Genomic DNA, 15051 nt, shown 5'->3' with positions numbered 1-15051 from the left:
TCAAAAATTAGTCTATTTATACCTTTGGCCCATTTCCCTAGTCTCTTATAACTTATTAAAAAACCTTTACATTTTAAGGACATTAACTATTTGTCTTTTACATGTTATATATTATATATGTTATGATTATCCTATCCTTCTGTGTTGCATGCCTTTCTTCATGTTGTTTTATTATAAAGTTATTTTAAATATTTATGCATTCAAATCTATCTAACTTTTCCTGTAGGCATCCTGCCAATTATCTAATATTTAAAAAGGTCTTCTCTGGGACAAAATTATAAAATTCTCCTTTAAGTAAATAATATATGGTTTCATTTATCAAATGTAAGTCTTTAATCCATTTGGAATGTACTTTGGAATAAAGTGTAATGCAAAAAAAATCCAACACTCTCCCTAAATATTTGACTATCCCATTTTTTGACTACCTATTTTTTTATTAATTCAAATATTTCCTCTAACGTATGTAATAAATTAAATACATACACACATACACAGATATTTCCATCCTGTTCTTCTGATGTATTTTAGTATCCCAAATAAACTTTTAAAGAGTACCTTTATAACAAACTTTACTATGTGGCAATGCCTCCTTAATTTTCTTTTTCAGAATTTTCCTATTTTCACCTTTTAAGTCACTTAAAAATAAACTGGTTTTATTAGGCTTGAATTTCTTCTGTATATCAGTTTGGGGATAAATATACTTAGAGAACCATACATATAATCTGATCCCAATTTGTAAAAAAAAAAAAAAAAAAAAAGTTGTGTGATCTTTATTCCAAATATATATACATATGTGTCATTCCAAGACTATATGGCAAAGGATTAACTATGGTTATTTCAGGTATGTGTGTGCTAGATATATCCCATTTGTTTCCCCCTGGCACCACCCATCAACTTTCCTCCCTGCTCTGTGTCCCCCAGGCTTACCAATATAGACTACATCAAAGGTTTTCGTTGCCCTCTGGCTTCCAGCCTGGCCAAAGGGAAATACCCGTTAAGAAATAGAAGGGAAGAAAGTGAGGTCAGGTATTCATTCCCCCTCATTCCATCTTCTCTCTTTTCAGGGTCTTGCAGTGAGCTGACTGCATCCTGAAGCTCACAGCTGCTGTCCCAACAGCTGTATACCAATTCCAGTAACCCTCCCTCTGCTTCCCCACTTCCCACCCCTTTTCCTCACTGAATGGGGTAGTAACACCAAGTTATGGCCTGAATTGTGCCCCTCCCCCAAATTCACATGTTGAAGTCGTAATCCTCAGTACCTTAGAATGTGACCGTATTTGGAAAGAGTCTTTGTTAAAATGAGGTCATTGGTACGGGTCCTAATCCAATGACTGGTATCCTTAGAAGAAGAAATCAGGACATAGACAGGTATGGAGGAAAAGACCATGTGAAGACAGGAAGGAGATGGCCTTGTACAAGCCAAAGAGAGAGGCCTTTGGAAACCAACTCTGCCAACACCTTGATCTGACTTCTGCCCTCCCGAACTGTGAGAAAATAAATTTCTGTTGTTTAAGCCACCCAGTCTGTGGTACTTTGTTATGGCAGCCCAAGCTGACTAATACACACCATGACCCTACCCCTCTGCTGACAACCTGGGAAAACATTCTTTCATTAAACTTCTCAAATCATCCATTTTGAGTCTCATTTATTTCTTGCTGGGACCCTGACAGATCCAATAGAATTACATAATTCTTACTGTATTTTCCAAAATTTCTATACTTTTTTTTTTGCTATGGACACAGAAAACAGTCATGAAAAATAACTTGGTTTAACTGGGAAATTTCCATGTAGGATGGAGTTATAAGCATTGGCATTCAACATCATCCCTCCCCATGGATCCCCCTACTCCAAGATTCCCAATGTTACCTCCAAGGGATTATAAAACCAGAGAGAACATAACACCTACTGGACCTAGGGATGTCTTCCATTCTTGGCCAAAAATGTACAAGTATTTCTGATAGATATAATACCTAAGGTGGCTACCCATGCTTCCTCTTTTGGGAAAGAGAAAAGCTATGCACAAGTGTAAGGGATTGTTATAGTACCCACTAAAGGCCCTACTATACCAGCCAAACTCACAGGGCCATGGAGCATCGGAAGTAAAACTGGCTCTTACAAGCAGCACTAGAAAGCAATTCACCATGAGAAGCTGCACTGAGGGGAGAGGAGGGGGACCGGCCTGGCAGGGCATACTCCTGGCTGCCACACACAACAGGAAAAGGAATTGTTTCACTTGGAATCAGAACTCTTCTATACCACGTAGATCTTCCCCAAGTTTGCCAAGTTTGTCAGCCTCAATAACATGAAAGGCACATTGCAAATTATTTGCATTGAAATTTAGAAACAAATTTTATTTAAGATCTGAAATACAATTCCTAAAATATCAACTTTTCGAGAAAACCGTGGCTACACAATAATGCATTGCCTCTATCATGTTAGAACGTGCATTAGACTCAAATACAAAAACCATGAAACAAATCACCATCCTTCAACAATTTGAGCAAAGATAGAATGCCTAAGGAACAACATAGATGGACTTGCAGAGGATGGGCTGTTTTACTTCAAGCACCATAAAAAAAAAAAAGAGCACAAATGCATGGGTTTTCGGGTATATACATCAAGTTGAACCTTTGGCACTAGGAATCAGGGCGTTTTGTCACGTAGCATTAACACATATTAGAAAATTGTGTAGTGTCAAAGGGATAGAACCACCAGCATTCAAGCAATGTTGTCAACTAGGCAATAAAATGTTCTACTGAATGTTTCGTCTTTGTCTAATTACTGCATACACTGGTAGCAACTTTGAAATGAGAAAAGGAGCATCACTCCTTTTATTTTCTGTTTAAAACACAACAGAAAACAAACTGAAACATAAGCCCTGTTATACATTAACAATTTTAAAGAACATCAATTATACAAGAAAAGGACTAAGAACAAAAAGTGTTTACAGATACCAGACAGGTAACAGTGAGTGGTCAGTAGACCCTCACAGGGCTTTGCGGTGGTACTCAGCAGAAGCCACTTTGTAATCACTGGCAGTAAACAGAGACGCAGAATTCTTTGCCAGATATTTTAGGAAATCATGCAAATAGCCCAACAATAATGCAAGGCTCTTCTCATCAAGGGGCGTATAGGCCAACATTGCTCCGATTCTTACAAATAATCTCAGTAGGTGTGGCGCTCCATAAACCTGGGACATCGGCGCATCAGGGTGAGCCAAGAGGATTTCAGCATACTGGGGCCTCTCAAACTTGTAGAGCAGCTGGGTGCCTAACATCACGTTGAAATACTCTTTTATTCCTGCCACAACTTCGTTAACTGCATATTCCTTGTTATCGACATTGCCCTGCGACTTCTTACAATTTGCATACTCTTCCAGAATAGCATCTACATTTTTCTTAGCAGGGAGTTGGAACAGCTGCTTCTGCCTGGTAACTAAGTCCCAGTCCTCAACAAGCCATGGTTTTAATTCTTCCGGAATCTTCACTTTAACTTCCATTCTATTCTTAAATGCCTCTTCACTTTCCACGGTGGGGTCTGCCCGGGCCCTTTTCTTCCGAGGGGGCTGAGGTGCTTCGCTGGTACTGCCACCATCTCCGTTTCCAGGAGTCTTCTGTTTGTTCTTTCTTGTCTTCCTCACGGATCCTGAAGGGGGGTTCTCTGCAGAGCGACCCCCCCATCTTCCTGGAAGAGCTGGTTCAAGATTTTTCTGCTGTGGACCAGCTGTCTTCTTTCCTGAGGATGCCCCTCTCATCTTACTTCTCTGCATGTTGCTTCTAGTTGGTTTTTTGAAGTTGTCTTCTTCTGCAGATTGTTGTCCACGAGTTTGAGAACCCTGCTTTCTGGAACTCATTCAACCCTGTTTTTATTCCAACCACTGTAATATATAAAGTATTTTACTTGGTTGTTTTTTATGGCAACCTTCATAAAGGCCCATCAGAACACAACACACTCTAAATCTCTTGGAATTTAGATTTCAAATCCTATTTCAGGACCCTTTATAAGTGATTTTTTGCCTCCTTCCCCTCTCTGATCCTCACTACCACCCACTACTCTCACCCCACACAACCACTTATCAGACCTGCCCATAAATTAGTTTTTTGATGTCACTCAAAAGATAGGAATGTAATTTTAGAGAAAGGAATTAAATGGGGAAGAAACTATAAAAGGGAGTGCAGCTGAAATTCAAGACTCATGAGCAGGAGGAGTGACACAATGATATAGGGAAGATTAATTTAGTTGACTAGGGGCAAAATGAGTAATAGTAAAGGTTCTTGTGTAAGTCCAGATAGGCCTGACCTAGGGTGATGACAGTTAAAGAGAAAGTGAAGAATACAGAACTTATATTGAAGAACACAGTAACTGAAGGAGACCAAGGAGTCAAAGCGGGCTCTGCAATTTCAAGCCTGGGTAATTAATTAATTAATAAAAGCACTGATTTTTAAGGGTTAGTTTGGAATCTGCAATGAAATGATAGAACATAGGTAATACATCCATTCATTAATCTATTCGGTTGGTCATTATACATTATTGCATATCTACTTCAGGACAGGTAATATAGTAGGTGCTAGAGATTCAAATATCTAAAGTGACAATTATAAAACAGCAAGGTTAATATAATGACAGTTATAGACACAGAATATTTTGGGAACACACAAGAACTGGTACATAACACCATGGTGACTGCTTGCTGGAGGAGGTGAAAAACTGGTGAGGGAGAAGTCAGTGACGACTCTCAGGTTTTGAGGATGGGTGATTAGGTCATTAGTATTATCACCAAATGAGACTGCATCTACAGAAGGAGGAAATAGATTAGAGGGGAAAGAAGTTCAGTACTGAACCCATTGCATGTGAGGTGAGCAGTTAAACATCGGACTTGAAAGCTCAGGTGAGAGGTCAGAGTCAGAAATGGAGGGCTGAGAGTAACCATCACATAGCTGGCAGTGGATGCCATGAGAGCCAATACAATCATTTGGAGAGAACAGAGGAAAAATTTCAAGTATGGAATTCTAGAAAACCTAAGGAAGAAAAATATTTAAAGGGTGAGCAGAGAGAGTGTACAAATGAAACAAAATGTTAAAGAGTAGCCATAGGAGAATTAGGAGAATGTTATTTTGGAAGCCAAAGTAGTTGAGACATTCAAGAAGGGTAAGAGATAATCTACAATGTAAAATGCAGCAGGGAGGCCTAGTAAGATAAAGATGGATATAGTCTTATATTATTTTTATGCTGTGACAGATGAAACAATTCCTTTGACTTACATAATCTTCCTTCTTTCCCTTCTAAGAACTCCTAGTGATTTCCCAGATGGAATCTTATTAGATCTTCTGGGATGGTCTGGAGGATGAAGTGGGAGACACAACCTAGAAAGAAAAGCAAGTATCTGCAATGAAGATAAACGTTTGTGAAATCATCTAAGAAAAAGAAAAAATAATTTATAAACATGCAGTTTACAATTGTGATATCAGAGAAAATACATGAGTTCTGTTGTTAGACAGATCTCTACTTTAATAAGGCTCCACCATTTACAAGCTGTGAGACCTCTAGCAAGACATGTAAGCTCTCTTAGCCTCTTTTTCTCATCAATGGAATGTGGCAAATTATCCATAGTCTTCACGGGCTCTTGTTAAGAATTTCATAAATGTGACGTACCTGAACGGCTAGCATGGTACCTTGCAGGAATACCTACACATGTGAACATGAATATAAAGATATTCATTGCAGTGGTGGTTTGTAATACTGAAAAACCAGAAACACTTACATATTCCTCAATAGGGAAATAATGTAAATTATGTATGCACACTATAAAAGAACATTCAAATGAATTAAACACAGATCCATGTACTGACATGGGAAGATGTTCCATATATATCGTTAGGTAAATATGGCAGGTTGCATAATACTATAGGATCCCAAAGGGACAGATAACACAAGTAGAGAAATAAGCATCAGTCTCAGACGGTTCTTTTGATGTGTGATCTCATTTCTGTGTGTCTTTTACACAAGTGTATCAATGTGTAGGGAAATGTCTAGAGGGATAAATAACAGCCTGTTAACCTCTGAGAAAGGGATGATGGTGGACCAGCCACAACCAGGTTTCTCTGGTAACTACAACTTTCACCCACAGAAAAGGCCCATCAGCCAATCCCTAGCTCTTAAGACTACGTGGGCAGGTGTCAGGAAAGCCCTGAGGGAGAAATCAGAGATATGAAATGTTTAAAAACTAGAGACCTCATTCAGGAAAGCCTGACTAGGAAGAAAAGCCTGGGTGCTAGTACTTTCACTAAGCAAACATCCTCTAACTGAAAGGGCACAAAGCTCTGAGCAGAAATTAAAGGGCACAGTCTTCAGAGAGCATCAAAATCTCTGAATATGCAGACTGACTCTTTGAGAATCAGAAAGCTTCTGGCTGAGAGGGATACACACACACATCCTGTGAAGGATTGGTGTCCACAGTGGCCAGCATGTCACAGCATTATCATAAGCGATCATGCTTACAAAATGTTTCTTTTAAAAAAATGCATTTATTGTGACCAGGACATAACGGGACACAATATCTAGGGATATTACGGAATTTAGTTAATACAGGTTGAGTATCCCTTATCCGAAATGCCTGGGACCGTAAGAGTTTCAGATTTCAGAATATTTGCATACACATAATGAGTTATCTTGGCAATGCAACCCCAGTCTAAACATGAAATTCATTTGTTTCATATACACCTTATACACATACCACGAAGGTAATTTTATATAATATTTTTAATAATTTTTATGCACCTGTCACATGGGGTCAGATGTGGAATTTTTTCCACTTGTGGTATCATGTCAGGGGCACTCAAAAAATTTTAAATTTTGGTGCATTTTGGATTATGGATGCTCAACCTGTATGCATAAAATCCAGAAAGCTCATCTTGGGGCTCATAGAGTGCAGAAGCTCCATAAAACAAAGGGACTCGTTAAAAGTACAAACTAAACAATGTAATATGGCCCAGAGCCAACCAGACTGTGTAAAACACTTAAGTAGCCTCAGGAGGGACAAAACTATTTTGGAAGCCACACTAGTCACAAGCAATTCCTTAGTGAGGAGGAACTTGAGAATGATAGCTGAACATGCTATACATCACTGGTATTGACTGTATATATTCATGCATAAGGAAACTATAAGAATTCTACCTGGTTCTCATTACAGTGGGTGTTTAGCCATTCTCTACAAATTCTTCTATCATTCATATAAAGCCCAAAGTTGAATGAGACATTTATTCTATAAAACCATTTATTATTACTACATTAAAAAAAAATCCCTGCACCATTAATTAAGGCCTGGGTGCCCAGACTGAATTAAGCCAGGGAAGCAGTCTTTCTAAACAGCCTCAGCGAATTTTATTTTTATCTGGGTGTCCCACACATCCAGCAAGCACCCACTACTATGAGGAGTCAGACATCAAAAGAAAGGGAATATCCTTTCTTTTGACATCTGCCTCCTAATGTAATACAAGTTGTGGATAGCTTTACTACTGTCATTGTGCTTCTGACCTTCCTTCCCAGAGGCATAACACTGCTCTATGGATCCGAGACACATGTGCTGTGCACACTCTTCATTTAAAAAGTTGGCATTACATATATATAATTTTTGAGCTGTTTAAACTTTGAATCTGCCAGTTTCTATCTTGACTTTCAGGCTGTTATTAATATTGTTTACTTAGTATACCTACTCTTCCTCCCTTTCTCTCCCTCATCTAAATAACAGGAAAGTCAAGTCCCACCTCCTCTTTAAATGTTCTCCAACTACCTAGCTCACGTCTCTCCCATCTCTAATACCACATGAAACTGACATTAGTACTCTGGAGCTTAGGATTTAGTTATTTAAATGTTTCATGTGTTAGTTTTGCTTTTGGAACTACATAATTCACATCAATTTGCCATAGGGCTTGTGCTATACCTATCTTTTGTCTTTCACAGCAGTACTTAGGTCCCTAGCAGGTATACAATAGTGAATCAAAGGGAGGGAGTGTAATTCAACACATGGAGAAAACAGGGGCACAAAATAGGGACAATAGTCATCAACTATTTTCTCACCTGTTCCCTACAAGTCAGCTCTAGGGTAAACCAGAAATTGGGAAAACACATTTGAACGTTTGTCTCAATCTTTTATCCTTAATTTTACAATAGTTAACTTAATCTCTGTATAAATAATACATTTCAACAGAAGTGAGCTCACACTGGTTATCAAATCTTAGATCTTTCCTTTAAAAAAAATTTACTATTACAACTGATCATTATCGCATGTCAAGGTTATAATATACATCAATTTTGAGTTGTATTATAGATATCCCATCAAATGGGCATACCTTAATTACCCACTCTGTGGAAACATCTGGTGTGCTCCTCCCAATTTACTCTATAATAACCAATCAAAACATTTTGTGTAAACATTTTTTTGCCCTCATTTCCTATCATTGCTAAGACTCCCAGAAGCACATTTAGTGGGTCAAGCAGCCCAACACTTTTAAGGCTCTTAATATGTTGCCAAATGACCCCCACACACGCGCTACACCAATTTCCAATCTCACAAGCAGCGTGTAAAAATGTCCATCATGCCTCATGCTCTGGCCAGCACTGGGACACTCATTTTGAAATATCTGAAAATTTGGTAAGAAAGATGGGTTTTAGGTGTGGTTTGTATTTCTTTGTTAGTTATGTTTTAACATTTCAAAAATGTGTTCACTGGCCATTTATATTTCAGCTCTTGTCCTTTGCCCATTAACTTTAAGTTGGTTCTTAGTGATTTCATTTTGGCGCAAATATTTCCCCTAGGGTATTATTTTAGGGTTAAGATTTTAAATGTTTTATATGATTAGTTATATAGCTTTTCCTTCCATTTTTAAGTTTAAAAATTAAGAATAGACATATTTTAATTCCTTAATCCACCTAGAATTTGTTATGAACTGACAATCTATATTCTTTCCCAAGTAATTAAATCTTGTGGTACCATTTCCTTTGTATACTTATAAAAACCAAACTATATAAAGATGTGAGCATTATTCCCTTACCACCTCCCCCCACCCAATTCCAAGAGTATCCTCTGAAGGAGTGTGTATACCTCCAAATCTTTTTATGTACATATTCACACAAATTAAAAAACATAACTTTAAAACTCAACATGTATGCTATATAAATATATGTATGTGAATATATAACATGCATTTATCTGTTTTGATAAAGGTGAGATGCACATTACTCTGTACCTTGCTTTTCTCACTTACCATGGGCATCTTTTCATGTCAGTACATACCCACCTCTTTTAAGTATCCACATGACATTCTATAATCTGTTGTGTACCATAATTTATTCATTACTGAAGAGTCCATCCTTTCCCTACTGATTTGAAATGCTATGTTATAATATTGTAAATTCCCAGAGGTATATGGGTCTTTCACAATACTCCCTTCCTAAGGATTTTTGATTACTTCATTTTTAAAGGTATCACTGTCTCCAGGCCATCTGTTCTGTCACAGTGTCTGACTGTTGGATGTCATCTGATTGTTCTGCTACCAAAGCTGTTTGATGCAGTATTATTTGGAAGCAGCAAAACACTGGATTCAACCTAAAAGGCTATTTGTAGTTATTTGGCAAAATAAAATGTGGTATATACCCATAACATGGAATATTATGTTAATTAAAGGAATGCCACTGTGAAAGGAATTAGAACTCTATGACTGGACATGAAGACGTCTAAGATAATTTGTTGAATAAAAATAAGCCAGTTGTAAAACAATTTCTGTAGTGTGATACCATATTTGCATAAAGAAAAACAAAATATTATATATATATATCCATATACATTTTTTAGACAGGTACATAATTTAGCAATCTAGAAGGAAATAGAGCAAACTGGTCAGAGTGGTTAACTCTAAGGAGAGTAAAAGAATTGGAAGCGGTGAGAAAAGGAAATTGAGCTTACTCTTAAACTTTTTACAAGGAGATTGTATTCACATAACAATTATGTGATTAAAAATTTATAACAAATACATATATTTAAAATTCACACTGACTGTCTGATCTATTCTTATACATAGATTTCACATATGGCTTGAATTTTCAGTTAATCATCACTGTATATCACATACTTTGTGGGCATACCATTCAGACTGGGTTCCCCCCACCCCCCAGGTTCTGCCCATCCTCAGAGGCCCAGGTCAAGGTCCTTTTCCTTCTTGAGGCTTTCTCTGTTTCAGGTTATACTGGCCTTTCCTTTCTCTGAGCTCCTATTGGTCCAACAGTCCACCTCCCTACCTTTAGCTGGTAATCATTCTCTAAATGGCCCCATGTAAAGGGGTTTTGTGTTTACCCATCTAATGCATCTCTTCCACCAGGGTAGTACCCTCCTCTGAAACCTAGCTTTCAGAAGGGAGAAAAATAAGAAGGAAAATATATTGACTCCTGAGAAAATGTAGCTGTCAAGAGACTGAAAAACCTTCATTTATTTCCTCGTGCAAGCAATAGGCCATTTGGGAATCAGACTCCAAATGCTAACATCTTTTGTGTGTTTGTCACAAATAAGTATGAATAACACCTCCTACAGTTTGTTAGAATAAATCTTTAAATGCATATACACCATGTCAGTTACATCAATATCAATTTTCTCTTCTGGATCTTGAAACATTTCCCTTATTTTTAACAGGTGTTTTTTTTTTTTTTAAGTCTGAGACAAAGAAGGAATGATATAAAAGCTGTTAACAGACTGAATATGGTCTCATCTGTTAGCTAAAATTATAGTTCCTGGAAATTCCCTCATAGATAAACAGGGTCAATATATTTAAAACCTTTCTAGATTGTTAGGACAAGCCAGAAGTCATAATTTCAGAATTCAGTTCTAGTGGTAACTGCTGCTTCTGGAAAATGAGAGAAACCAAGAGTATTAAATTTTTTTTTTTTTTTACAATTCCAAAAAGGGATTATCCAATGCTTTTAAAAGCATGTGTATGTGTAAAACAGGATGCATCAGTACTAAGAGCCATAATTATTATTAAAGCAAGCACTTATACGTGCTAGGCACTGTCCTGGTACTTTTCATGTAATCCCCTCAACAATCCTATGAAGTAGGAACTATTCTTATCATCTCTGTTTTATGTATGATGAAACTTAGGTATAAAATGAGTAAGTATCTTGCCCAAGACCACACAGTTAAGTGACAGAGCCAGGATTTGAATTTAGGAAGTCAGTATTTGCTCCAAACCACTAAACTATGCTGCATATGGGATGCTCCAAAAAAAAAAACCAAAAAAAAAAAAAAAAAACCCAAAAAACCCCAAAACCAAAAAAACCCCCCAAAACAACAAACAACCAACAACAAAAAACCAAAAAAAAAAAAAAAAAAACCCAAAAAACAAAACAAACAAACAAAAAAACCAATATAATATATGGATCTGTGGAACTCCTACAGGGGATCATTTGTATCTTTCTTAAAGGGATGTAAGATTACACAGCCCTCTGTTGCTTATGCACTTTGTATACTGATAGCACCATTAGCTCCAATCTTCCCTTCTCAGAATTTAGAGCACTTATTAATCTTCAAAATATTTCTGGACAGTTAGGAAGGTTATGTGGTGTTATCTTGTTTGAGAACTGAGGCCAGCAGAAAGGAAGCACTTACCCAAGATTCTGTAATCAGGGATGGTTCTGCAATCAGGATCAGATCTCCTGATCCTTACTGTACAGCAAACTTAGCTTTTCTGATGGTCACCTAGAAGGTCAAACAAAAGGACAGGGAAGGACATAAAATAAAAAGATATGAGATGATGTTTTTCTTCTCCATTAGTCAATGCAATCTTATCACACATAAAGGACACCAAAGCTGATAAATAATATAAGTGTGTTTCTTTTTCCTTTCTTATGGCTATTATTTTCAAATTGATTGTACATTTATATAATTTTGACAAACTAATTTGTGGGTTTTTAAAAAATTTATTAAGGATAATTTCAAATGAATAAAAACGTGAAGGAAATATTATAAGCCTACACGGATCCATCATCCAGCTTCAACAATTACCAACTGAAGGCCATCTTGTTTCATCTATAACCCCACCCACTGCTCCCCCCCTCCGACTTTTATTTTAAGCTCATGAAATAGCAGACTTCTGTATTTTATTATGAAAAATTTCAAACATATATCAAGAAAAACAAATTAATATAAGGAAGCCCATATGCCTATCACTCAGCTTAAACGATTATTAATTTAGGGCCAATTTCGTTTCATCTGCACCCCTCCCCATTTCCCCCTACCGCTGAGATTATTTTGAAGCAAATCTTAGTCATCAACGTATTTTGAAGCCAATCCCAGACATATCATTTAATCCGTATTTGCGTATGTCTCTACAAAAAAAGGCAATTTAAAAACAAAACCACAATGCCACTATAACGCCTAAAAAAATTGACATCAATTCCTAAAAAAGCATGAAATATCGAATACGTGTTCAAATTTTCCCGATGCATCTTAATCAGATTTTTACAGTTGGTGTGTTCGATTCAGGATCCAAACAAGGCCTACTCATCGCATGTGGTTTATCTCTAGCTCGCTCTCGTTCTCCATCTCCTTTTCAACGCCCCCCCCTTTTAACTTTTCAATATGGGAAAATTCCAATCTCTGCTATTTTGAGGCAATACCCAGATGCCAAATTATTTCATCGGAAAAAACTGATTTAGCTCTTTTATATTCTATTTCTTCTAGAGAAGAAGCTCATGGGCAGAAAAGGCACTATAATGAGCGAAATCACGTAATTTACAATTTTTCTTATTCTGTTACGCGGATATTTATTTCCATAACAATAGCTAATATCTTTCGGAGCCAGGCTTCCTATTACGTGCCTTATACGCACTATTATACATTATACGTCTCTAAGGTAGATACTATTATCACCATTTTACAAACATGGAAACCGAGACACAGAAAGAACAGAAGCCTTGCCCAAGCAGGGCGTTGGCGAGCAAGAATTTGAATCCATCTCTGTCCGACTGTGAAGCCACTAGCTAATCCTATCTATACGCGACGAAATGAGGAAATCATCGACCCTTTCTCCCCACCCCCACCCCGAAACCTGAAACGAGAATCCAGTTCTTCCCAGCAGCCGACGTGTGATCACTGCCGTTCCTCCAACCGCCATAGTAAAGCCAGGTTTCTCTGGCAACTGATATCCATAGGCAGACACGTCACCCTGGAGGAGGGTGTATGCCCTTCAGCCAATCACAATCGCCTCGTCTAAGTTTTAGAATGTTCCATGCCCAAATGATTGGACGACCGCCCTCACGTCAGCGATGACACTTCGCCGCAGTAAAGGCGGGTGCTAGCAACCTGCTTCTTCACGGTTAAGGCCTAAAACAAGCCAATCACCTTTCTCCTTTAGTGCGGATTTCAGCCAATGACGTCCGTCCTCTCAGGTCCTTAGCCCGCCCTCCAAAAGCGCGACAGCCGTTGGGTCATAAGTCTATAGGGCAGAATGTTCACGTGGCCTATTTTCACGACCCAGAGTTCCCCTGACCAGAGGTACCCCCCCCACCCAAAAAGGGAGGCATTATGGGTTTGTGTCTCCCCCCACAACCCCCACTGGGAGAGGAAGTGTCTACGTGGCCTGCGGAAATAGGATAGGCGGAAATGAGCTAAGGTTCCCGCGAGTGGGGAAGCGCTAGGTCAAATCTCGGGCCACGCCCCCGGGGCTGTTGCGCAACTCTTCGAGCGGGGGCGGGGGGGGGGAAGGCGCAGTGAGGATTTTAATGGGCGTGCGAGTGGGGGTGGTGAGTGCCACGGGCCCATGGCATTAGAACCAGGGTGCAAGTGCGTGAGCAAGCTTGCGTGGCCTAGGAGTTGGGGCGTGAGCGCGCACCAGCCCTCGTGGCGCCGGAGGTGGTGGGTGTGCGCAGGCGTGCGCCCCTGGCGTTAGGACTGGTGCGAGAGAGCGCGCTGCGGCGCGCGCGCGCGCGCGATGGTAGTGGGGGGTGGGCTGCTCTAATCAGGTTCTCTACTTTTACATTACATTTAAAAACTATTCTAATGAAAAGGAAAATAATTAAATAATTAGGCAAGGCGACCATTAACACAAAGGGACATTGTTAGAAATATGGTCTTCCCGACTGATTTAATTTTAGACCCTAAATATACACTTTCTTCCTACGCTCTGTGCCAAAATCCTGTTCTAATCCACAGCCCTCCGATGGTTAAGAGCCAAACCCTCCCATCCCCACGTTAGCACCAAGGGGCGGCTTCTTTCAAATTACCCAGCATCCGCCCTCCCCTTCTTCCCGACCGCCCCCCCCCAACCAAGATGCGTGCAATTTTCCTCTCACAAATATCATTTTCTGGCGAGACTATCTGTATATGACAGCCTTCCTCTCCGCTAGGGACTCCGAATTTCTCTGGAGGCTGAGGCTCACTTACCTTCTCCTCCAGATCTCCGCGCACAGTGCCCTTCTGCAGGCAAATGCGCACTCGGTTAGTTTTCCAGAAAGTTCTGTGGGTGAGGTTTATACCTCTGGAGTCTGCCACTAGATGCCGCCAAATCCTAGCAAAGGATTGGCTGTTTGGTCCCTGGGATTATGGGATTTTTGTTCCCCTTCCCCCCATTTCTGATTTGCTGAACTCTCTAAACAAGCTATAGGGATCATGTATATGTTTCATTCTTAAGGAAAAGTACAATCAACTAATGTAAAGGCGGGGGGGGGGGCGGGCAGGGGACTGTGTCCCAATATCCAAATATTTTTGCTCATCTTGTTCCTTCTTGTTAAAAGAAAAATTTCCCCTTTCCATCCTTCTATTGTCCTTGCCTTTTTCAGTCAAAGAGTTAATGAATGATCCCAGGCACTGATGCTGATGAAGATGTTTTGTCAGTCAGGAAAGAGAAAAGAACTCAGAGGTAAAAACTTGGACCCTCTTGAAAACTGATCTTCCTTTCATCTTGAAATTTTTATCAGATATGTGTTTGCACCCTATTTTTGTACTACTGCTAAACTTTATTGTATCTTTGGAGTCAGAGACCTAACTGTAAACCTTATTCCACCACT

General features: G+C 39.0%; 1 protein-coding gene across 17 annotated transcripts; it reads right to left on the bottom strand.

The window, feature by feature from the left end:
• Window positions 1-2756: 2756 nt before the first annotated feature.
• MORF4L2 (mortality factor 4 like 2) lies at window positions 2757-14502 on the bottom strand. 17 transcript variants are annotated; one of them, XM_069464543.1, is made up of 6 exons: window positions 14429-14502; window positions 11654-11743; window positions 11046-11092; window positions 10535-10536; window positions 5262-5414; window positions 2757-3877 (listed from the first exon to the last, which is right to left on the bottom strand). In XM_069464543.1, the coding sequence occupies exon 6, from the start codon at window positions 3851-3853 to the stop codon at window positions 2987-2989; it is 867 nt and encodes a 288-aa protein (XP_069320644.1). In that variant the 5' UTR covers window positions 3854-3877; window positions 5262-5414; window positions 10535-10536; window positions 11046-11092; window positions 11654-11743; window positions 14429-14502; the 3' UTR covers window positions 2757-2986. The 17 variants fall into 17 exon arrangements, with proteins under 17 accessions (XP_069320644.1, XP_069320645.1, XP_069320646.1 ...); XM_069464544.1 differs by having other exon boundaries at window positions 5262-5383; XM_069464545.1 differs by having other exon boundaries at window positions 5262-5363.
• Between the last annotated feature and the right edge of the window lie 549 nt (window positions 14503-15051).

Source organism: Eulemur rufifrons, chromosome 30 (assembly GCF_041146395.1).
Source record: "Eulemur rufifrons isolate Redbay chromosome 30, OSU_ERuf_1, whole genome shotgun sequence".
In the NCBI taxonomy this organism is placed as follows: Eukaryota; Metazoa; Chordata; class Mammalia; order Primates; family Lemuridae; genus Eulemur; species Eulemur rufifrons.
The sequence above is the reverse complement of the archived record's forward strand: the minus strand, read 5'-3'. Positions and strand labels throughout refer to the sequence as shown.